Below are 21,997 nucleotides of genomic sequence, written 5' to 3'. Positions count from 1 at the left end.
AACACGTGCACACAAAAATAACTAATATTTCAGTAATGCCTAGACAACAATTAAGGGAATTTTTAAAGTAAATATTTTTAGAATAATATTATTCAAGAATAAAGGCCAGCCACCAATAAAAGGGCGAAATCTATGAAGGAAACACTATCTTACATTCTAATTTTATGATTAAGAAATGATATGGTGAGAGGACAAAATCAAGTTATTCTTCAAGTACCAACGAACGAGAGGTGGCTCGGTTAACAATCGATTGAGTTAGACATATATGTATATAATGTTCGATTCCAATTAAAAACATAATTTTCAGTGGTATTTAAAAAGAATTATTCATCAAAGTAGTACAATCCCTAAATTATTCATTATCTTCCTTGATAAATTTATAGAACTGTTGAACTTTAATTTATAATATTTTTGAGTTAAACAATTGGGGTCTCCAAAGAGAAATGTTAAATTTAATTTTATTGAAACAGGAAAAAAAGAAAATAGAGAGATTTAATTTGTGGAGATTAATAAAATTTAAAGTTTCATTAATAAAAATAAAAATTTGACAAAACCGACGTGGATATTATTTTGAGGATAACATCAAAAGGAAAACAATACGTCATACGTGCGAAAGCTGTAATCCTCTTCGTCGTTACCTCTCTCGCCGAACATTCACATCTGGGTAACCTGAGCTTTCCTTTCCTCTCCTTTGCATTGTAGTATTGTTTTTTAATAGCATCTATTCGAAGTTTTACTTTTATTCTCTTTGTTTGGCTTCTGAGAAAATAAAGTCAAGAAAATTGAATTTATCGATTAAATTAAGGCAGATATTGATTCCTCTGAACCTCAGCTGAGAAACCCATGGCTGTTTGATATTGATTATTTTTCTGTCTCCATCGTTGCCACCGTTTGTTCAGCGACAGAACTTGAAGTGCGTTGGATTTCTTGTAAAGGTTGATTCTGGGTACTCTTTATATGCCCTTCACGATTTCCAATTTCCGATCGTTTTAATCTATTCTTTGATTCTTTGTTGTGTTGTCTGTGTTTAATGGGTTTCTTTTGTGTTTCATCTCCTGATTAAGCTGTTTCTTTTCTCTTCATGGGAGTGCTGCACATTAGGTGCTTCATGAGCTATATTCGTTTCAGAGATTAAGTAACGAATTCTTTTCGCACTTTCTTCTATGAAGTTACAAATCTTGCTTAGCATGTTTTTACGTTAACAAGTTGAAGTAGACTCATACCAAAGAATCTCAAAAATGGTTTAGCAATTTAGTCCAAAACCAAAAACTAGAAATAATAATTCCTACCACCAAAAAACAAATGTCTTCTATATTTACATAACTTAGCAGTGGCACACACTTTTTACAATTTAGATAGGGGTTATTGAGCCCTTATACTTTTTTTTTTAGACCAAGTCAACCCCTTGACTTCAAAAAAGGATCTAAAGTAGCCATTCCATCACTTTTCCATCATAACATAGATGACATAGCAGTTAACTTGTGGCGTGTAATTTTGTTTTTGTTTTATTGATATTCCACATGTGATGTGCCAATTAAATAATGAGACATGTAACTTCTTCCTCATCTTCTTAGCGTTCTTCACTATGCAGCAGCTTTAACAGCTTGAGCAACAACATCGGAGGCAGTTCTGAGTCGCTGATCTCGCCATCGAAAACCGAGGATATTCCTCAATCGATGTTTCCAAAACGAAAATTTCACTAGCAACTCTGTTTTTGTCATTATCCAAAGATCCGTTCGCCAAGTTCACTTCATTCCCCGGGTGTGACCTCATGTAGGTTCGAACATGATGGAGATTAGTAGACATGGATCTCTTTTGTTTTCCATCATTGCCAACTCTTGAAGCTTTGCCCAGAAATTACACATATTTCCATACCAAGCTTTGCCCGGAAATTGTATGAACAAAAACGGAAAGAAACAAATCATATCAAGAACAATGGAAATCGAAAATTGTAAGAGCTCAAGCGAAGGAGGCATAAATTTTTGGAATCAAAGGAGGAAGGACGAAGAAGGTGGTGTAAGAATAACTTACAAAGGAAGAAAATTTAGTATATCAAAAGTATAGAAGTTGGAACGAATTCATCTGGAAAATCAAATCATTCCATAGAAATACAATTGGAATGAATTCATCTGGTAAATCATTGATTCGATAAAACGACAATTGGAATACCTTGATCTTCTTCTCTTCTTCACCAACTTCTCCTTCGTCTTCTGCTATTTGTGTAAAAGAGTATAATGCATTCTCCATGACTCCATCTCTATGGAGATACAATTGCCATGGACACTCCAATGGATTGATTTTAGGGAGAGAAATTTTTTTTTGAATAGTATTCATAATGTGTGCGTACCATTTTATAATGTTTTGGTTTTGACAGGGACAATCTCTTCAAGCGAAATTTCCCGTGTTGTTTTTTCCGCTAAGAATTTTTTACTCTTGTTTCCTATTTAGATTTTTCACCTACAACTCTTGCCTAATTTCTTCTCACCTCGAATTTACCATTAAAATTTTTTTATTTTTGTTTCCCGCTTTGATTTTCCATCTATGTCTCCGCCCCGCCTAATTTCTTTCCAACTCAAGTTTCCCATAAAGAATTTTTATTTTCATTTCATATTTAGATTTCCCACGTACAATTCTCGCCTAATTTCTTACCAATTCAAGTTTTCGCTAAGAAATTTTCATTTTTATTTCCCGAATAGAACTTTCACCTAATTTTCTCCAACCAGTGAGAAACTTGAGTCGAAAAGAAGTTAGATTCTTCATTTACAATTCCCGCCTAATTTCTTTCCACTAAGAATTTTTCATTTTTGTTTTTATTAGATTTTCCACCTACGACTCCCGCCTATTTTCTTTCCCACTTCAAGTTTTTCATTAATAAATTTTCATTTTTTGTTTCCCCTGCAACTCCCGCCTAATTTTTTTCCCACTCAAGTTTGCCACTAAGAATTTTTTATTTTTATTTCATGATTAGATTTCCCACATATAATTCCCGCCTAATTTCTTCCCACTTGAAGTTTTTCATTAATAAATTTCATTTTTTGTTTTCCAATTAGATTTTTCACTCGTAACTCCCTCCTAATTTTTTCTCACTAAGAATTTTTCATTTTTATTTCATGATTAGATTTCCCACATATAATTCCTGCCTAATTTCTTCCCACTTCAAGTTTTTCACTAATAAATTTTCATTTTTTGTTTCCCGATTAGATTTCCACCTCCAACTCCCACCTAATTTTTTTCCCACTCAAGTTTCTCACTAAGAATTTTTCATTTTTATTTCATGCTTAGATTTCCCACATATAATTCCCGCCTAATTTCTTCTTCCTACCTCAAGTTTTTTATTAAGAAGTTTTCATTTTTTTTCCTACTTAGATTTTCCACTACAACTCACACCTTCCTCCATATGTAAAATCATAAATCATAAATGAATTTGTTTCTAGTTTTTAGATACCCAAAAAAAATTAAAATTAAGATCACATGCACACAAAAATAACTAATCCAGTAATGCCTAGACAACAATTAAGGGGATTTATTAAGTAAATGTTTCTATCAAGGAAACACTATCTAATTTTTTGATTAAGAAATGATATGGTGAGAGGGCAAATAAATTCCTCGAGTAGTGGAAGACCTAAATTATTCATTATCTTCCTTAATAAATTTATAATTTTTTTGAGCTAAACAATTGGAGTCGCCAAAGAGAAATGTTAAATTTAATTTTATTGAAACAAAGGAAAAAAAAAAGAGAGAGAGATATTTAATTTGTGGAGATTAATAAAATTTAAAGTTTCATTAATAAAAATAAAAATTTGACAGAACCGACGTGGATATTATTTTGAGGATAAAATCAAAAGGAAAACAATACGTCACACGTGCAATGTTGTGTAAGCGTGTCGGAGAGCAAAGATTGATTTCTTGTCGGGGCAAGAGCGACAGAGAGAATGACATGGCTTATCCGCGCGAAAGTTCCAATCCTCTTCGTTGTTACCTCTCTCGCCGAACATCCGCATCTGGGTAACCCGAGCTTTCCTTTCCTTTGCATTGTATTGTTTTTAATTGCATCTGATTCTCTTTGTTTGGCTTTGAGAAAATAAAGAGAAGTAAATTGGACTTATCGATTAAATTAAAGCAGATATTGATTCGTCTGAACCTCAGCTGAGAAACCAATGGCTGTTTGATATTGATATTGCCGGTGTTTGATCAGTGACGGAACTTGAAGTGCTTTGAATTTCTTGTGACGGCTGATTCTAGGTATTCTTTATATGCTTCACGATTTTCGATTTTCAATCTTTTTTCTTACCTATTCTTGCTGTTCATCGGCAGTCCTATGTTTGTTTGAGCTCTTTAAATAGAGAACTACCCATTTCAATCTTGAAAAATGAATCAGTTAAATAGTTGCAAAGTATATTAAGATGTAAATGCGTTGAGATTTCGATGCAGTACCTTATATTTTCAAATTTTAGCTCATCAATATTGTAGTATAAATTACTTCAGAAGGGATCTAGATTAATTCTTTTGGTACTTCTGTGATGGCGCATTTTCTTATATAACGGGGTAACCCATATTATTCATGATTATCATTCATGACTTTGTTTATGCTGATTTGATGGATTGTCGAATGCATTATCATTTTCTATTCAACATTTTTTTTAGGTTGCTATTTGTTATATTCTAGCACTACGATAGCATGACTGCAAGTTATAGCGATGCAAATGCAAGCTCAAGCTCTAGTTTGAATAGCAGCTTTCCAGATACAGAGGATGACGAAATCATAGCAAGCATCTTACAAGAAGATGCGAATTCAAAAGCTGAGGGAAAACTTGGAAAAAGACTCTCATTTAAATTCCATCCCAGTATGTGGTTTGGTTATAACTTGTGAGATTTTTTAATCTTATCTAATATGAGAAGCATTTGTTGTATCATTGATTTTACAGTTTGAGGTTCTTTGGTGTATTGAAGAGATTTACTCACAAGTTATCTCTTTTGCGTTTTGACAGCACACTCCCCGGGTTAATGGGGAGATACCTGATGTGAGTGATGCAACCTTAGACCATGAGCCTCTGTCTGAAAGGTTGTTATTTTATCATGAGCCAATTATGAGTGTACTTAGTTCTTCCTTGCTTTCTATTAGTCTTTAATTGGTAGATTTCTAATATGAATTCCTACCAGTGGCACTTTGTTCATTGTGGTTAGGACCACGAATTGAATATTCTCTATACATTCAAAGTAAAATATATCTGGATTTTTCACGTTGTCATAGCTATACTCAATCTTATATTGTATAGTAGCATCTCTTTGACTCATTTTGAGCAGTTATGCTGGTAGAGGCACAATGAAAGTGGCTAAAATGGCATTCTCCAAGTCAACTCTTGAATCTTGATTTGGTATTAAGAGTTTAAACACTTACTCAATGGCATACTTACAGGCATGACCACTGAAGCTATTATATTACTGTCTTGCTTCTGGCAATCACAAAGCATTTTATACATGTGCCTTTGTCTTTAACTCATGTCCTTTTTTTTATAGGAGAACAAATATTTTATAACCCGCACAAAGGGGGTGCATCTGAGAATAGGGTTTAGGTTTAACTCATGTCATAATTGTGTTTTTATTTATCTAGGTTGACGACATATGGTTTGGCAGAGCTGCAAATTGAGGGTGATGGGAATTGCCAGGTTTGACTGCAATTTTGTTATTACAGTTTCTGCATCTAGTTTCTACATATCGATTGATTTTTCTTCTGTATTTTCACTCCATCTGTATTTCGCTTTCCTCTTGAGTCTTGACTTACGTGTACTCCTCGATTAAGTTGTTGCTTTTCTCTCTTGACATACTTCCAATATTTTCGGTTCACCTCCTGGATAGTTTCGAGCATTAGCAGATCAGCTTTTTCGTAGTCCAGATTACCACAAACACGTTAGAAAGGAGGTTGTGAAGCAGGTATGGTTGATACATGTCTACTGAACTCCTGATTTCTTTGTTGTGTTATCTGTGTTTAATGGGTTTCTTTTGTGTTTCATCTCCAGCTAAAGAATTTTAGAAAATTGTACGAAGGTTATGTTCCAATGCCATACAAAAATTACCTGAAGCAAATGAAAAGGTTAGATTTCTGTGAATTTCTTCCTGCAAAATTACAGCAGGTTTCCACGAACCTTGACTTGACTAAATGCGTACTGAATTTTGTGGAACTTTTATGCTGCTAGATCAGGAGAGTGGGGAGATCATATTACTCTACAAGCAGCCGCAGACCGGGTGAGTTGAAATATTGTTTGTATCTCTTTAATGTGACATATCCTAAAGTTCTCCTGTGCAAATCTCATTGGCGGATGACACCAATTCTATTTCCACTTGTTGCGCATGACACGGATATGGTGCCATTTGTTTTGCTAATAACTAAGATGTGATAATCTAAACCAGAGAAACTTATTACTTAGGACAAGCTGAACTAGCTGTTTCCTTTCTCTTCATGGGAGTGCTGCACATTAGGTGCTTCATGAGCTTATTGCTAAACATAGAATCTGCTCCGCATAAAACCTACTCATAGTGTGTTAAGTGTTTTAGATATTCGTTTCAGAGATTAATTAGCGAATTCTTTTCGCACTTTCTTCTATGAAGTTACAAATCTTGCTTGAATCCTGATCTGTGTGTGTCAATTTTTTTTGAATGGATGTGTTAATCATATAGCTGATTCTTTTGGCCTGTCATGGAATTTTCTTCAGTTTGGAGCCAAAATTTGTTTGGTGACCTCCTTTCGGGACACTTGTTATATTGAGATTGTGCCAAAAGGCCAGAATCCTACTAGAGGTAAATATTCTGCTGTACTGTTTTGTATAAATCATAAATAAATGGTTGAACTTAAAATTCCTCTAAAATAGATCTGAATGTTACTTAAAATTAAAATCCCCTATTTATTTTCAGTATTATGCAAATGAAAGTAAGTTGAGAAAGTGATGGATGATATAGTACTATTACAGTTGCGTAGCAATTTCCTTATTTGTTGACATATAACTTTAGGTTCTCATGTACCCACAGCTGAGGCATACTTTATGGGATTTATTTCTTAAAATATGCCAAGAAACAATATTTAAATGTCAGCGTCACTAGGCAGTTCCCCTGATCTTGGTTCTCATCTATCCATGGGAAAACTTACTTTGATGTAGCTTTTCTTAAAAAGTGACAAGATACTGATTACTAAATTTAGATGTCAGTGGCTTTAGCCTTTAGGCATGCATTTATGTAGTGGTGTATGCCAATTTAAGAAGAGGGTGGCCTCCTACTTCTTTTTACAGTGACGGAAAAACTATACACTAACAATCACCCAACAACTTCTTGATATATTGGCAACTGAAAAACTACAAAAAATTGAGTGAGAGTTGATAAGAAGAGTTTGACCTTGAGAAGACGAAGCAGGATAAGTCTTTCAGACTCTAAAGTCATTTCTTGCTCCAGAGTCTAGCGCCTCTATTTGCTTTCTGTTTTTCCCTGCTCCTAAGCCACTGAACGATCCCATCCAGTTGTGTTGAAGACGAGGCAAGATAGAAAAAGGGAATGAGTGGAAAGAGTGGATAATGGCATTGATAGTTTTGCATGCATGAAAAGCACCCTTTCAGCATTGGCCGTTACCCTGTTATCAGAGAGAGTCCTTGTAACTAGTCATGTATAATTAGGACTTTCAAAGTCCTTTTGGCCATTGAAAAACTCTATACATAGTACCTCTTTGTATATTTGTTGGTTCAAAAAAGAAGAAACTGCTTTAGAAAAATGTAAAAATAAACTAAAATGAGGAAACCCCTTTAGAAAACTGCAAAAGACAAATCAACTCCTGTTGGGACTCGGACTCATCAAGAAATTTACGAGTGGCAACTGTTACAGTATAAGCCAGAATCCTATAGCCTAACAATCTCAAAATGCAAAAGGATTAATTTGTTTCCCAAATATATTCTGCCAATGCAAATCTTGGAAAACATACTCTGTCCTCCGAGAAAAATAGTTTGTTGTTTTGGTCTCGCAACATTCCAAATATATACTAAGTAGTGCTGAGTCTGCTGACAACACATTACAGCTGAAAGTTGAAGTTTCTTGGCATCACAGGTTCATTGTGAGAGTCTGAATTAATCGGTAGGATGATATATCTCTGAATCAAAGTAAATCTTCTGTATGATATATTGTATGCAATCTATCATGGATTTGGTTGGTTCTTTAAATTTTCATTGCAGAATCAAGTATCAGAGCAGTTTAGTAGTAAATATTGTACTTAAGTATGTTTGTTTCTGCTGGTTTATATATATTTGGTCGACATTGACAGCCATTTCATTGTTTCCAGAGCTTTGGCTGAGCTTTTGGAGTGAAGTGCACTATAATTCACTATATGCAAGCGGGGGTAATGGACACAATTCGTCTCTTAAATTCGTTCTGAAGTTTATCGTTCTTTCGTGCCATATAAATACTGCTTTCTGCAACTTGCAGATGTTCCTACCAGAAAATCAAGGAGAAAGCATTGGCTTTTCTAGAGATACAGGGCATGTGAAAGTCAGATCAAGTAATATACATGACACTGTTTGTTTTTCTTCTTTATATGCATACAATGTCCAGCAATGTAAAGAATTGTTCGATAGCAAAACACACAGATGCATCTTCTTATTGTTTTCAGACATTCTACTTGAGAGACTGATGACCAGCAACCTAATTTCTTATATTTAATTGAAGAGAAGAATCTGAATTATCATTTCAGGTGCATTTAGCTTCTGTGTATCACTTATCATCCTCTCCGGCCTTTATTAAGGCAGGGTTACATACATCATACATGTCTAATGGTGGAGACCGGCCTTCACAGTCTCAGATTATGTACTTTTATGGTCAATTACAAACAACATGTTGATTAGAGTTTTTTTCACCCGTCATCAACGCCTCATGTAGTGGTAGTTTCTCTCCTCCACACGATCGAGGTCAAGGGTTGAGGCACGAAGGCGTTGATGATGGACGAACAAAAACCCTCATCAACACAGCACAATCCAAGTTTTCTCTACACAACAATGATGTAACACCACTCAATTCTTATAATTGGTGGACAAAGAAATTACAAAAAATAAATCACTTTACTTGGTGAACCCCTTTTGGGGTTCAAAGTATGGACACGTATCCTAATTTTGATTCTCATTAAAAGTAATACCTTTGTGCCCTTGTGCTCGTTGGTGACTCGAAGCGGGATTTATTGGTATATCGAAGAGAGAATCATCGGTGGTGAGCCGTTGCCGGTGAATGAAGGAGGGAGGGGTCGCCCTTGAATTGAGATGCAATAGGGGGAAAAAGGAGAAGGAAAGTAAAAACGTAATATAGACGGGGGGAGTAAAATCTGGGCTAATATGCTGGCCCCGACGGTAAAAGCTGGCCCCATAAAATAAAAAAACTTCCACAAGTTTCCACGACAATCGTAAGCACAACACCACAAGGCGTCTCAAATGTCACCACGTGTAAATTTTGACACGTGTAACTAACTTATTGGTTCTATGTTCTAACTTTTTTCCAACTGGACTTTGCTGACTCAACAACTGTATAAATAAATACCCTTAATTTTCCGATTGATTTTTCAAGGAGAAGAAACAATCGCGGTGACGGAAGGAGGAACAGTTTCTTCTTTTTCTCCCACCTTTCTCGTCAGCCAAACAGGAGAAGGAAAGGATAGAAACAAATCGAATTGTTGCCATTTCTTCCAGAGAATGCGATAATTTGTACTACTGGTCTCTTCTCACTCTGAAATACTCCATCAGTTTTTTTTTTAATTTTTTTCCGTTTCTTTTAATTTATTGTATGTTAATAAAAATTCATAGTGACGTTTACTCGTTTTTCTTGCTAGATTTGAATTTTTCTGTTTGTTTAACGAGAAAACAGAGAAACTGAAACCAGTGCGAAGATCGAATCGCTTTATATGATGTTTCTGTTACGTTTACGGGATGTAATTTCGAACTAGTATATGTGAATGAAGTTTTAGCTTGCTGGAGATATATAGCTTCACTTTTGAGTTTTTGGTTTTGGCAGCTGACGATCAGCATTTCCTTACAAAATTTTCCTTCGTTTTCTAGATTACCAAACAGCACAGGTAAATTTGTTATTAACGCTTCTATTTTTCGTTTTCTTCAGAGAAACCTTGAGGTCCTAGAGCTACAGCCGCGATTTACGATGAGGGGAATTTTATTCAATCTAGGGCTATTCCTCTCAGTGCTTTCGTTATTGACAATCCCTTCCCAATCAGCGGTTTCAAGCATAGATCTAGGCTCAGAATGGCTCAAGGTAGCCGTCGTTAATCTGAAACCCGGACAGAGTCCGATCTCCATCGCCATCAATGAGATGTCGAAGAGGAAATCCCCTGCTTTAGTCGCGTTCCAATCTGGGACTCGTCTACTCGGAGAGGAAGCAGCCGGGATAGTTGCCCGGTACCCAAACAAAGTCTACTCTCATCTCCGGGAGATGGTTGGAAAACCATTGAAACACGTTAAGAACTTCATTGAGTCAATGTATTTGCCATTCGATATTGTGGAAGATTATAGGGGCGCTGTTGGTATCAAAACTGATGATAACACTATCTATTCAGTTGAGGAGTTATTGGCCATGATTTTGAGTTATGGGATGAATCTAGCTGAGATTCATGCCAAGGTGCCGGTTAAGGATGCAGTGATTTCTGTGCCGCCTTACTTTGGGCAGGCAGAGCGGAGAGGATTGTTGCTCGCAGCACAGCTGGCAGGAATTAATGCTCTTTCATTGATCAATGAGCATTCCGGTGCTGCCTTACAGTACGGGATTGATAAGGATTTTTCAAATGAATCGAGACATGTTATTTTCTATGATATGGGTGCTAGCAGTACTTATGCGGCGTTGGTTTATTTCTCGGCTTATAATGCCAAGGAGTATGGGAAGACTGTATCAGTGAACCAGTTTCAGGTAAACTTTTGATTACATTAATTTTTGTTGCATTAATTAGGCCTATAAGGATTAATTTAATCCATGCATGATATATCAAGGATTCTATCTCATGAATTTTCTAGGATTAGCTTCTAACTTTATAGTTGGAAGGGATAGCGCAAATGGCCCATATGAATATGGCAGCTATAAAAAGTGTCTTCTGCAGCATGGATGTGTTGCTATATGTGGAGAAAAGTTCACCAGTGCAATTTGACTCATTGGTTCTGACCAACTTGAAAATACGCATTAGAAGGAAGATAGTTACACAAAGAAATATTTGGTACCCATTTGCCATGTAACACAAATGCAGGAAATATTGTTTTGGTTTTAGTTATTCCACTATCTGAGGCATCTAATGTTTGAAATCTACATGGGGCTTTAGACCTTTACCTTAGTTATTAAGGATATGTTATATAGCTTATTCAGTGCAGAAACATGATTTTGGGAAAAAAGTCTGCTTGAATTGCAATTTCTGGTACCCAGAGAATATATGCTTGTCTGAATCTCTTCAAATTAATTTTTCGCGTCATTACTTTTCAACACAAGTGCATATCTGTGAACAATGTTTGATATACTTGCAGGTTAAGGATGTTAGATGGGATCCAGATCTTGGTGGACAGAACATGGAATTAAGGTTGGTGGAATACTTTGCGGATGAGTTTAATAAACAAGTTGGAAATGGGGTGGATGTGAGGAATTCTCCCAAGGCAATGGCTAAACTAAAGAAACAAGTTAAACGTACAAAGGAAATCTTAAGTGCTAACACAATGGCACCGATTTCAGTCGAATCCTTTTACGATGATCGGGACTTCAGGTATGCTGAGTTAAACTCACTTTATTTCTTGCAAGTTTCATTTTGACTAAGGAACACTTAGAGGCGAAATGTTATTTGAAGACATTGAGAAATTCTCTGAAGCATTTTAGATATGTTATGGCGTGTCTATATTCCCTATTAGGATTATGTTCTCCAATTAGCACTCCATTGATCATACTGTCTGAATCACTCTTTCTGGTCCTAGAATTTGTTAGCTTATGTCCTAAAATTCTCCAGGAGCTCCATTACCCGTGAGAAGTTTGAAGAACTTTGCAATGATCTGTGGGGTAGAGCACTTACGCCTATGAAAGAAGTACTTAAGCATTCAAATTTGACTGTGGACGAGATATACGCAGTGGAGCTAATTGGAGGTGCTACAAGAGTGCCAAAGTTGCAGGTTTGCCCTAGGTGTTTTCGTTGCAAATATGTGATCCTTTCAGAGTAGAAGATTTAAGTGATGATGGGAGTTAAAACTCATTATAAAATGGATTTTCTTTTTCAAATTATTCTTGAATCTTGATTAATTTATACCGGCATTGTGGTTGAAGTATATTGATTGCTCATTTGATTTGTAGCATTCCCTCATTTTTTAGTCACATTGTTCAATCTCTTGCTTCTTAAGTTCTTATAGATCTTTCTTTTGGTAGCAGAAATTCTATCCAAATAATGTCGTAAAGCTCTATTCATGGATTGCTTCAAAATTTTGTATTCAAAGATATAAACAGTAAAACAATTTTGTTAATTTGCATTCTTCGTAAGTGGACCATTATTCCAAATAGATTTTTTGAGATCAGAATGTCTTGGGAGCTTCAGTACTCATTGGGCCCCATATGTTTTCATAATGATACTATTCAGTCTTTAAGGATGAGATATTCTAATAATTTGATGCATTCGGCATTGCATTTCATTGTCAATGTAATTGAATAATTAGCAAGTCATAAAGAATGAAATAGTTTGCTCAATGTAATACATTCAGCCCAGCCCCGCGTGTCATTTCAATGCAGTTACATTAGTGTATCTGCCGAGTGCTTCGGCGGACCTAGCACCTCCAGTCTTACTTGTACCCCAAGATTCTTTTTCATAGTCACTTTTAAAGAATAGGAGTTTTTGCAAATATACTACACTCAGCGAAGTACTGCATGCCTTGCTCCATTCTATGCCTCATGCTCCAGTATCATGTATTTTTCGCACAAGTTATTGGGTATTATATTTCCGATATCCTCATGCTTGCATGTATGTAGCTAAGGTGCATACCGGTATAATTTTACTGCTGCTGCTTCATATTTTGATTTGCTTAGTATTTCCTTGGGGGAAAACTAAATATAAAAGGAGACTTTGAGAAACATTTTGGACAGGGCTGATGAGAATGAATAGTCATTGATGTTGTTGGGCTTTAAGTAGAGTGAAGGTTCTAGTAGCTCAATCTAACGGGATATGTGCTCGATAAGGTGCTTTGTGGTGTATAAAGTTTGCCTCTGGCTGAGATTTGGATGTTTTGTGTTTGGGGTTTTATTTGTATGTCAAACATGGTCATGAAAACTAACACGTCGTTGGTAATTTTTTAGGTGGGACTTTTCTGTTGATCGTGAAAAATCATATATATAACCAAAGCAAAAAATTTTCCTTTGCTGTAACAGGCTAAGCTCCTGGAATTTCTTGGAAGGAATGAGCTGGACAAACATCTGGATGCTGATGAAGCTATAGTTCTTGGCGCTGCACTACATGCTGCAAATTTAAGTGATGGAATCAAATTGAACCGTAAGTTAGGAATGGTTGATGGTTCACCGTATGGGTTTGTGGTTGAATTAGATGGACCGGATCTTTTGAAAGATGATAGTACTAGGCAGTTACTTGTGCCACGGATGAAGAAGCTTCCCATAAAGGTAAGTAACCAGGTCATACGAAGTTTTTTTGGGTTACTGATAGTGAAATAACAAAACTAATTGATGATTAAATCCATGTATCTTGTTTGACTTTTAGTTATGTCTTGGTTAATTCATCTGACAGATGTTCAGATCCTTTATTCATAACAAAGATTTTGAAGTTTCTCTTGCATATGAGAGTGAAGATCTTTTGCCACCTGGTGTTACGTCTCCTATAGTTGCTCAATATTCTGTGTCAGGGCTCACAGATGCTAGTGAGAAGTAAGCATGACAATTCATTGAATTCTAGGAGGATATCTTACATGGTTTGGTGCTTTTAATCAGTGTTGGAAACACGTATAAACGCTTCTGTGTCTGATGCTTTTTTCTCATCTCCATTTAGGTATTCATCTAGGAATTTGTCTTCCCCTATTAAGGCCAACCTGCATTTCTCACTCAGTAGAAGTGGAATTCTATCTCTAGATCGAGCAGATGCTTCTATTGAAATATCAGAATGGGTGGAAGTTCCTAAAAAAAATCTGACTCTGGAGAATGAAGCTAATCTCTCTCGTAACATATCTGTAGAAGCTGGTGTGAAGAACTCTTCAGAAGAAAATACTGACAATGTGCACCTTGATGCCAACGATACAAATGCACCCGACTCCACTGAAGAACCAAGCACATCTGATCTTGGTACAGAGAAAAAATTGAAAAAGCGGACATTCAGGGTTCCATTGAAGGTGGGAAAAAGTTGAATTGAGCACTTTATGATTCCATTCCATTGCTTTTCCAGAACTACGGGATTTGTCTTTTGCTAGAAAGTTTTCTGAAATCCTTCCTCTGTATCTTGCACATTTTGATTTGTTATTGTTGACTAGCTCTTGATCTGCACTTTCAGGTCGTCGAGAAGACAGTGGGACCTGGAATGCCTATTTCAAAAGAAGTCCTTGCTGAAGCTAAAGGCAAACTAGAATTGCTGAACAAAAAGGATGCAGAGCGGAGAAGAACTGCTGAGTTGAAAAATAGCCTTGAAGCATACATATATGCTACAAAAGAACAGGTCTGAATCTTCAACAAGTCCGACATATTGTTCACTGTTTACTTATGACATCCATTATCTAGCACATTTGAATTGTGGTTGTCAAAGGGCCTCGAATCTTGATATTGATCCATAGTCTTTTTGGCTCCTTACCCTTTTGTTTCATAACTTCTAAGCTGTGTTTTGTAGATTAAGTTTCCATTTGGATCATGTGCTCTATGCTCTTTCTTTTTTTCTATGTTCTTTAATTGGTCATTCCATGCATTAGTGCTCACACTCTTTTGTTTTGTTTTACAAGACCCCGTTGTTAACCTTTTGATTTCGTTTGGTTTCATAACTGTTTTAAGTTCTGACATTTAATTAGATACTTAATATATTTCACTATCAATAAGTGGCTTACCATCTCAATTTGCTTGGTGACGGAAAATTACAGCTCGAAACATCTGAGGAGTTCCAAAAAGTCGCTGGCAGTGATGAACACAAATCATTCATTGAAAAGCTTGATGAGGTTAGCAGTTTCTCTAAAAATGAAGTTATGGAAACTCAACATTTGCCTATAATTTGATTTCTGGAGAAGGTACTCCAAAACTTGAAAATATGAAAAACTAGTAGTTTCAGAAATGAAAGCTGAATCAAAGCTGTTTCCTTTGACCTAGACACAGACCATTTAATGATTTTGAGGTCATCTTCATATATTGTATCAGGCGCAAGATTGGCTGTATACTGATGGTGAAGATGCTACTGCCGCGGAGTTTCAGGAACGCCTAGATTCGCTAAAAGCTGTAGGGGATCCAATATTTTTCAGGCATGTTTTTTCTGTTGTATCTTGGGACTGAGCCTTTTGGAATGAGCATTTCCTTTTTGTAGCGATTGTGATTTTTTTGTCACGATGCTTTGTTGAAAAATGGTTATGTTGGTGTAGATATAAAGAGTTGTCTGCGAGACCAGCTGCAACGAAACTTGCTCGAAGATACCTTGATGAGCAACAACAGGTAATTCATATAGCTATTCTTGAAGCAATTAATGAAAATCATAAATAATCTTTTAAGGTTTGAATAGCATGCTTGTTTATGCTTGCCCAGGAAGGAAGTTTGTGCTGAGCATTACTAGACAAGTTTTCAAAGATAATTGAAATATAGTTCAAATAAATGATATGCAAAAAGAAAGTTAAAGCAAAAGAGACATAACAAATTTAACATCTTTTCTATTTGTTTTATTGTTTTTCTTTTTCTTGCTCTGTTTAAGGGCTTCATTTCTTTTATTCTTATTGTTGTTTGCCGGTTTTCACATGCAACCGGTGTCATGTTCCATTCAGTTCACTTGCAGCTGATGGAACCTCAAATGAGAATTATTGGAAATAATTGATTTCGCCCTTCAGTCAATCTAAATGGCCACCGGACATGCTGCAAATGCACTGGAGGACACTTCACATATTTATTTGATTGCATATTTAAGTCGCTTTAGCTTTAGAAGCTACAATTTGGACATATCTTTAGATGGATGAATGCACTTATGAATTTAGTTTGCCTTCAATTCTTATATTCTGGGAAGGCCTTGATAGACAAATTTTCGTCATTGTGCTCTGACTTTCTGGGATAATGTGACTAGTTTGTTATTTTAACGACTACTTTTATGTGTATCTTTAGATTGTACGTGGATGGGAGAATGATAAACCTTGGCTTCCAAAAGATAAAGTTGATCAGGTTTGTCCATATATATACATCCCTCCCCTGTAATTTCACAATCGTCTCTTAAACAGTCTGAATGCTGGGTTAATCTTGAGATGATGTTCCATGATCCTCATGTGTGGAACTTTTTAATTGTTGTCTAGGTTGTGAATGATGTCCAGAAGTTCAAGAGTTGGTTGGATGAGAAAGAGGCTGAGCAGAATAAGTAAGTTGATGATGTTTGCGAATAATGTGCCTATCATTGTTGTGGTTACTTCTAATGTTGCTGGTGACAACTGTTTTTTGAAGTTTCTATAGTAACTTATTCTTAAAAAGGAGTTTGTGGTGGGCTGGTAGCCTAAGTCTTTTCACTTGCACAAGGTGTAAGTTTCTTTTTGCCCTCCCATAAAAATTGAGAATATAACCCCTAAACTTATCAAAAAAGAAATTTTTTTTAAAAAAAAGTTTAACTTGTTTCTTGTGTGAATTTTGAGGATTGCTAGTAGATTTCTATACAGTTGGGTGTGGGGTCCTTGGAATTATGAATGTGGGGTTGGGAAATAAAATTATGAGTGTGTATTCTTTTGTAAAGGTGCAACTGCATATAGGTTTCTATTCTACCCTCGAAGACTGATTGGATTTCTCTCCCACTAATTATAATAATTAAAAAAAAGTGAGTTGTCAATAAAAAAAAATTCTGATCAGATTTTTTCAGTCTAGTTAGAGAGCAATAACTTTTGCGGTCATCATCTATTCTGATACATTTGGTAGTCAATTACTCATAGTCATCCAAATAAATCATTTGCACAATAGTAAATTCGAAGTTATTTGTACTGATTGATCATTAGGTACCAACCCTTATGATCTGATGAGCTATTCTGTTGGTAAATGGCATGGAAATTGATGGAATCTACTAAAACTTTGTGGTGCTCATTAACTTCGTTAACAAATAAGATACGCCAATTCTCTCTAACGTCATAACATTTTATTCTCCCTATTATAGGGCTTCTGGTTTCAGCACACCAGTTTTCACATCCGAAGAAGTATACGAGAAGTTATTCAGTCTGCAAGACAAGGTACGATTGCTAATTTCTTCATCACTGAAAGAATTCAATTTGCCAGGTATTTGATAATTATATGTTTTATCATTAATTTCTATGTTACGGTTACACGCGTAGGCGGCCAGTATCAATAAAATTCCCAAGCCAAAGCCTAAAGTTGAGAAGTCAATTAAGAAAGAAACCGATAGCAGTGGAGATGAGAACAAGACCAACTCTGCATCCGAGGATAAATCCTCTGAAGATAATAAACCAGCTGGGGATTCGGATGGCCCAGCAAGCTCAGCCTCAGACGAGGGAGAAGTTAACCCAGAATCCCAGTCTCATGATGAATTGTGATTTTCAAGCTGAGTCTTGATCATCTACATGGTGAGCTAAAAGTAGGAGACACTGATAGAAGCAGTTGATACTTGATAGTGCTGCATTTTTGAAGGATCATATAGATTATGGCCTTGCTAGTCCTTTCACAGCTGATCAAAAGCTCATATAGAACTATTCATATCATCAACCTTGATTAATTATAATGCTTGTAGCACCATAATCGGTGACTTGGACCATTTGCAGGGATCGATGGATGCTCTTTTTTGGTCTTTATAGAGAGTTTTGATGATCATTATGTATCTTGCTGGTTATATAATATTACTTTTCTAGTTCGATCAATGCTTCATTTAATTTCTGAAATTGGACCGGTGGATTAAAAGATTTTGCCTCAAATTGATTTTCTAGCTTTCTGGACCTAAACGAATCTATTGATTATCCTTGTTAAGAACATCACAGATGTTGGAATTCTTGTATGCTGCTTCCAGAATCTGGATTTGATTATTTAGTTAATTATACTTTCAATGGAATTGTTAAAATTGTATTGAGGCCAGCTTTTATTAATTTGCCAAGTGAATTACACGGGAAAAAAAAAATCGTTAGAGATTTAGTTCGTTTTACCACTGTGTTTACCTTTTTGGGGCCAAGAGGAATACAGCAGGCCAGCCCAAGCCCATTAGCTCGATCCATTGGCCCATTGTAAATCAGGCTAATAAAAGGAGGATATGCAACTGGACCAACGTCTAGATGCGGCCCATTTTCCCCAAGTTTCGGTTCAACCAGTTACTCGACGTCAAGCATGCTCATGTGGGCCTTGTTGAGCGGGGTTTAGAACTCTTTAAATGCATGATGCACGTGCACAATATAGATCCTTTAGATGAAAACTGTGCTTGCATGGCCATGATTGACTTGCTTGGCCGTGTGGGGAGGGTGGATGAAGCCTTTGAAATGGTGAGAGGGATGAAGGTCAAGGCAAATGCTGGAATATGGAGTCTGTTGTCAAGAGACTCAAGATTAAAAATCTCACATCGGATAAATATAACCCAATTAAATAATTTATAAACAAAGATTCATTCTCTCTCATACAACTAAAACACTTTCTAAACTGAAGTTAAAAAAAAACCTATACGAGTTTATCCACAATAGACAATATCAAAATATATGCTCAAGTTTGACATTCAAGCTAAACTTCGCGAATCTTTATGATTAAACCGATTGCCTTTCACATAGGTCACAAATATGTTTCGTTGTCTCTACTTCCATTTTCTTTGACTTATCTTTTTTCGATGCTATAGATTTTCAAAATATGACCCTCGTTATCCCGAATTTATGTGACATTCGAAATAACCATCGATTATAAATACACAAGTGGAACCAATTTAATATCCAACGCTCCACAATAAATGGAGATAACTATGGCTTAACTTAAGAGTGCAGTTGCGTTAGACAATCCCTCAAGTGCAACATCAACTGCATCTTCAAATCCAACATCACTCGCATTGGAATGCAAATAACTCACTCTGGGAATCAAATCAATCACTCTCTTCCTCATCTCCTCCACTCTCTCCTTCCCAATCTTCATTAGCTCCACCTCCACACTCACATTCCCCTTCTCTACATCTATAAACACCGAATACTCCCCATACTCCTCCGGAAAATACCACTTGTACTGCGTGTACGCCGTGTGCGGCGAAAAAAACACCGGCACACACCCCGCCAGCACCGCGTCGAACGTCGACCTCCTGGTGAACGAGTCCCCCGGCGCCTGTAGACAGAACTCCGACTCCACCATTATGTCAAGCACTCGTTTCGGATCGTGACAGTCGTTTCTTCCTTCGTTATCACATTTCAATAGCTTGCATTTCCTCGACTGGCTGCACTGATTGATTAATTCGTCTCTTATAGCCGCTGCTTTCTCCACACCCTTACGTGGGCCCCCGATGAAGGAAAACAAGTGGGGCCGATGCGAGTGGCCCACCTTTTCTTGCCACGTCAGAACGGCGAGTGAAGTCATTGGGTGGAAGTAGGAGGGGTAGGGGATGCCGTATTGGTTGTGGCCTTGCCACGGCTGCCTTTCGACGGTTAGCACCGACATGTTTTGGACAGTTGGCAGGTTTATAAGAGAATTCGCTCCAAAGTCAGGCCCACCTTCCCCTCTCCTGAAATCCCACGCGGTACGTCCTAGAGTAATAAAATGATCCCTTCCGTGATTCCTGTGCCACCACGTTTGTGATTGAAGATAGTCAACTAATCGAACGGCTAAGTCGTCTCGTAACGCGTGATTGGGCTCGCGCACCTTGCTCGACATGTGGAGTCCACCGTAGAATGGAACGTAGAACAAATTGGCTCGTGCAGGATCACGCGTGCGACACGGGTGGTTTAGCGCACGTGCGTGGAATAACATCTCGGCCATGAACTGGTTAGTGGCGAACCAACTTCCGGTGGTGGAGCCGTCATCCATGTCTTGAAGAGGCTGTCCGAGGCCGGAATTTGCGACGTGGGGACACATATCGGTGTAGACATTCAAGTGGCGGCAGTCTTTGAGAAGTCCGACGTTGAACTCCTCCGGCAAGTCGTAAACATATAGAGACACACGTGACCTGCACGTGGGGACTAATAATATAGTTGGTTTTGGTGTTTGACGATGAACATCATTGTTTTTGGGTGAGAAACAACAGAAGAGAAAAATTGACAAGACAGAAAGTGAGGCTAAAAGGAATAATGGGGTGTAGCTCTTGAAGTGGGTCTCTTTGATTTTTGGGTTTTTCTTCAAGTTCAGTGTCCATGGAATTGAAAAAAACGCTGTACTGATCAGTTGTTTTCTGAAATTCATGGAGACAGAGAACAATGAAGGAACAGAGAATAAGAAGAAACACCAACGGAGAAAAGTTTCTTTTATTTTCAGAGGATGTGGTGGGGGATGCAGGATGCTTTTGTTCTCAAAAGTTCACAGCGATTGATGTGTTTACGAGTACGATGAATGATTTATAGCGAGGGAAGTGTGTTGTGAAGAAGAAGAAGAAAAAAGGTCAAGACAATGGGACGATGTAGAATGGGTTCGGCGGAGGTTTAGTGTTGAAAAATATTGTGCCAAGTACCAACCATTGTATTAAAAAATTAAAAATCATAAATGTCTATCATTTAGAATGATGGATCTAAATTATTTTTTTTCGAAATAAAAATCAAATTCAACATGAAAAATGTATTATAATTTTAAATTTTTGTATATAAACTCAAAACATTCGATTTTCGATTGCAATTAATTTAATTTATGTTTTGAACAAAAAATATCATTGAATTTGTCTTACTAAATACTATACATTTATATTTTTTTCAAAATTTTTTAGCTTACCGATTGGCTCTAGTGTTTTTCTACATTGAACCTCCCCCGATCCATGTAGAATAAGACATTTTTATAAATCAAGTGGTGACAGTGACAAAATATTAAGGAAAATAATTGTCAATAATTGTTTGTCAGAAATAAGGGGTTGACTCTTAATTCGCTGGGAACCTTCCTCAGTTCCTCCCCCCTTAAACAGAACACAATTAACCTTTATTTATTTATTTATTTTCATAAAGACAATTAACCTTTATTACAAACTACAAAGTCACATATGGTTAGATTGGGAAGTAGTACGAACTACAAAGTAAGAAATCCTGATGGTATAAAAATAAAGAACCAGTTGAAGATGTTATTTTAATTATTGTTATTTGTCATGATTAATTCTCTGTTGTCCTATTTTTTTGGGGAGTTAGTTGTAATGTCTTGTTTTTAGGAGTATCTCATTAGTCATGGAAGTTTGTTAGTCATTGTCAATTCCATATTATGTGCTAAGTTCGTTTGTTATATATATGCCTTATTTTCAAAGGATTTCAGTTAATAAATAACACGTTGGTTCTGCAAGTGAGCCATTAATTGAACGGTAATCATGTTATATGTAAGGAATCGTCCACCTATTAAGTTGTGGGTTCGAATTCTATTCTCTCCCCAAATCCCTGTGTCAAACAAAAAAAAAAACACGTTGGTTCTTTTATTTTTAATTTCTAACAACATGGATACCTTAAATGTCAAAAACTTGACCAAACTATCACAAACAATAAATCTAAGCATTCAATTTCATATTTACAGAGAGGCTAAGAGAAGCTAAGAGCATAGAACAAACCTAACACAGTTATGATCAAGGTCCAAAAAGAAACCTATTGAATAAAAGTAATTAATTCTTTAAAATTGGAAGTTAATTAATGAGATTAGGTAGTGGGTGTGGAATAAAATGAATTTCCTGGAAATGAAG

General features: G+C 36.5%; 3 protein-coding genes across 3 annotated transcripts; 2 read left to right on the top strand and 1 right to left on the bottom strand.

Moving 5' to 3' along the window:
- Positions 1-3,886: 3,886 nt before the first annotated feature.
- On the top strand, positions 3,887-8,721 carry LOC120016447 (OVARIAN TUMOR DOMAIN-containing deubiquitinating enzyme 11-like). Its single transcript, XM_038869228.1, is given in 12 exon segments — positions 3,887-4,005; positions 4,124-4,242; positions 4,645-4,821; positions 4,823-4,844; positions 4,989-5,062; positions 5,612-5,666; positions 5,857-5,931; positions 6,018-6,091; positions 6,195-6,243; positions 6,711-6,795; positions 8,315-8,371; positions 8,458-8,721. Coding segments are annotated over 10 exon segments (678 nt in total). The 5' UTR covers positions 3,887-4,005; positions 4,124-4,242; positions 4,645-4,678; the 3' UTR covers positions 8,502-8,721.
- Positions 8,722-9,584: 863 nt separating this feature from the next.
- On the top strand, positions 9,585-18,000 carry LOC120016904 (heat shock 70 kDa protein 17-like). Its single transcript, XM_038869877.1, has 15 exons — positions 9,585-9,728; positions 10,129-10,926; positions 11,529-11,761; positions 11,999-12,158; positions 13,399-13,644; positions 13,769-13,905; positions 14,027-14,363; positions 14,522-14,683; positions 15,096-15,170; positions 15,367-15,467; positions 15,585-15,654; positions 16,309-16,365; positions 16,494-16,555; positions 17,333-17,405; positions 17,508-18,000. Exons 2-15 carry the CDS (start codon positions 10,168-10,170, stop codon positions 17,724-17,726), a joined length of 2,691 nt encoding a protein of 896 aa, XP_038725805.1. The 5' UTR covers positions 9,585-9,728; positions 10,129-10,167; the 3' UTR covers positions 17,727-18,000.
- An 846-nt stretch (positions 18,001-18,846) lies between these two features.
- On the bottom strand, positions 18,847-20,623 carry LOC119979952 (probable xyloglucan galactosyltransferase GT17). The gene has a single exon (XM_038822572.1). It carries the CDS (start codon positions 20,536-20,538, stop codon positions 19,126-19,128), a length of 1,413 nt encoding a protein of 470 aa, XP_038678500.1. The 5' UTR covers positions 20,539-20,623; the 3' UTR covers positions 18,847-19,125.
- Positions 20,624-21,997: the final 1,374 nt, after the last annotated feature.

The sequence above is a fragment of the Tripterygium wilfordii genome, chromosome 15 (genome assembly GCF_013401445.1).
Source record: "Tripterygium wilfordii isolate XIE 37 chromosome 15, ASM1340144v1, whole genome shotgun sequence".
Taxonomy (NCBI): domain Eukaryota; kingdom Viridiplantae; phylum Streptophyta; class Magnoliopsida; order Celastrales; family Celastraceae; genus Tripterygium; species Tripterygium wilfordii.
The sequence above is the reverse complement of the archived record's forward strand: the minus strand, read 5'-3'. Positions and strand labels throughout refer to the sequence as shown.

Bases quoted from the DNA above. Each gene is read 5' to 3' on its own strand.
- LOC120016904 (XM_038869877.1), top strand. From the start codon at position 10,168: ATGAGGGGAATTTTATTCAATCTAGGGCTATTCCTCTCAGTGCTTTCG. The intron at 15,468-15,584 runs GCATGTTTTTTC...ATGTTGGTGTAG, and splicing joins GGGGATCCAATATTTTTCAG to ATATAAAGAGTTGTCTGCGA. The intron at 16,556-17,332 runs GTAAGTTGATGA...TCCCTATTATAG, and splicing joins AAAGAGGCTGAGCAGAATAA to GGCTTCTGGTTTCAGCACAC.
- LOC119979952 (XM_038822572.1), bottom strand. From the start codon at position 20,538: ATGAATTTCAGAAAACAACTGATCAGTACAGCGTTTTTTTCAATTCCA.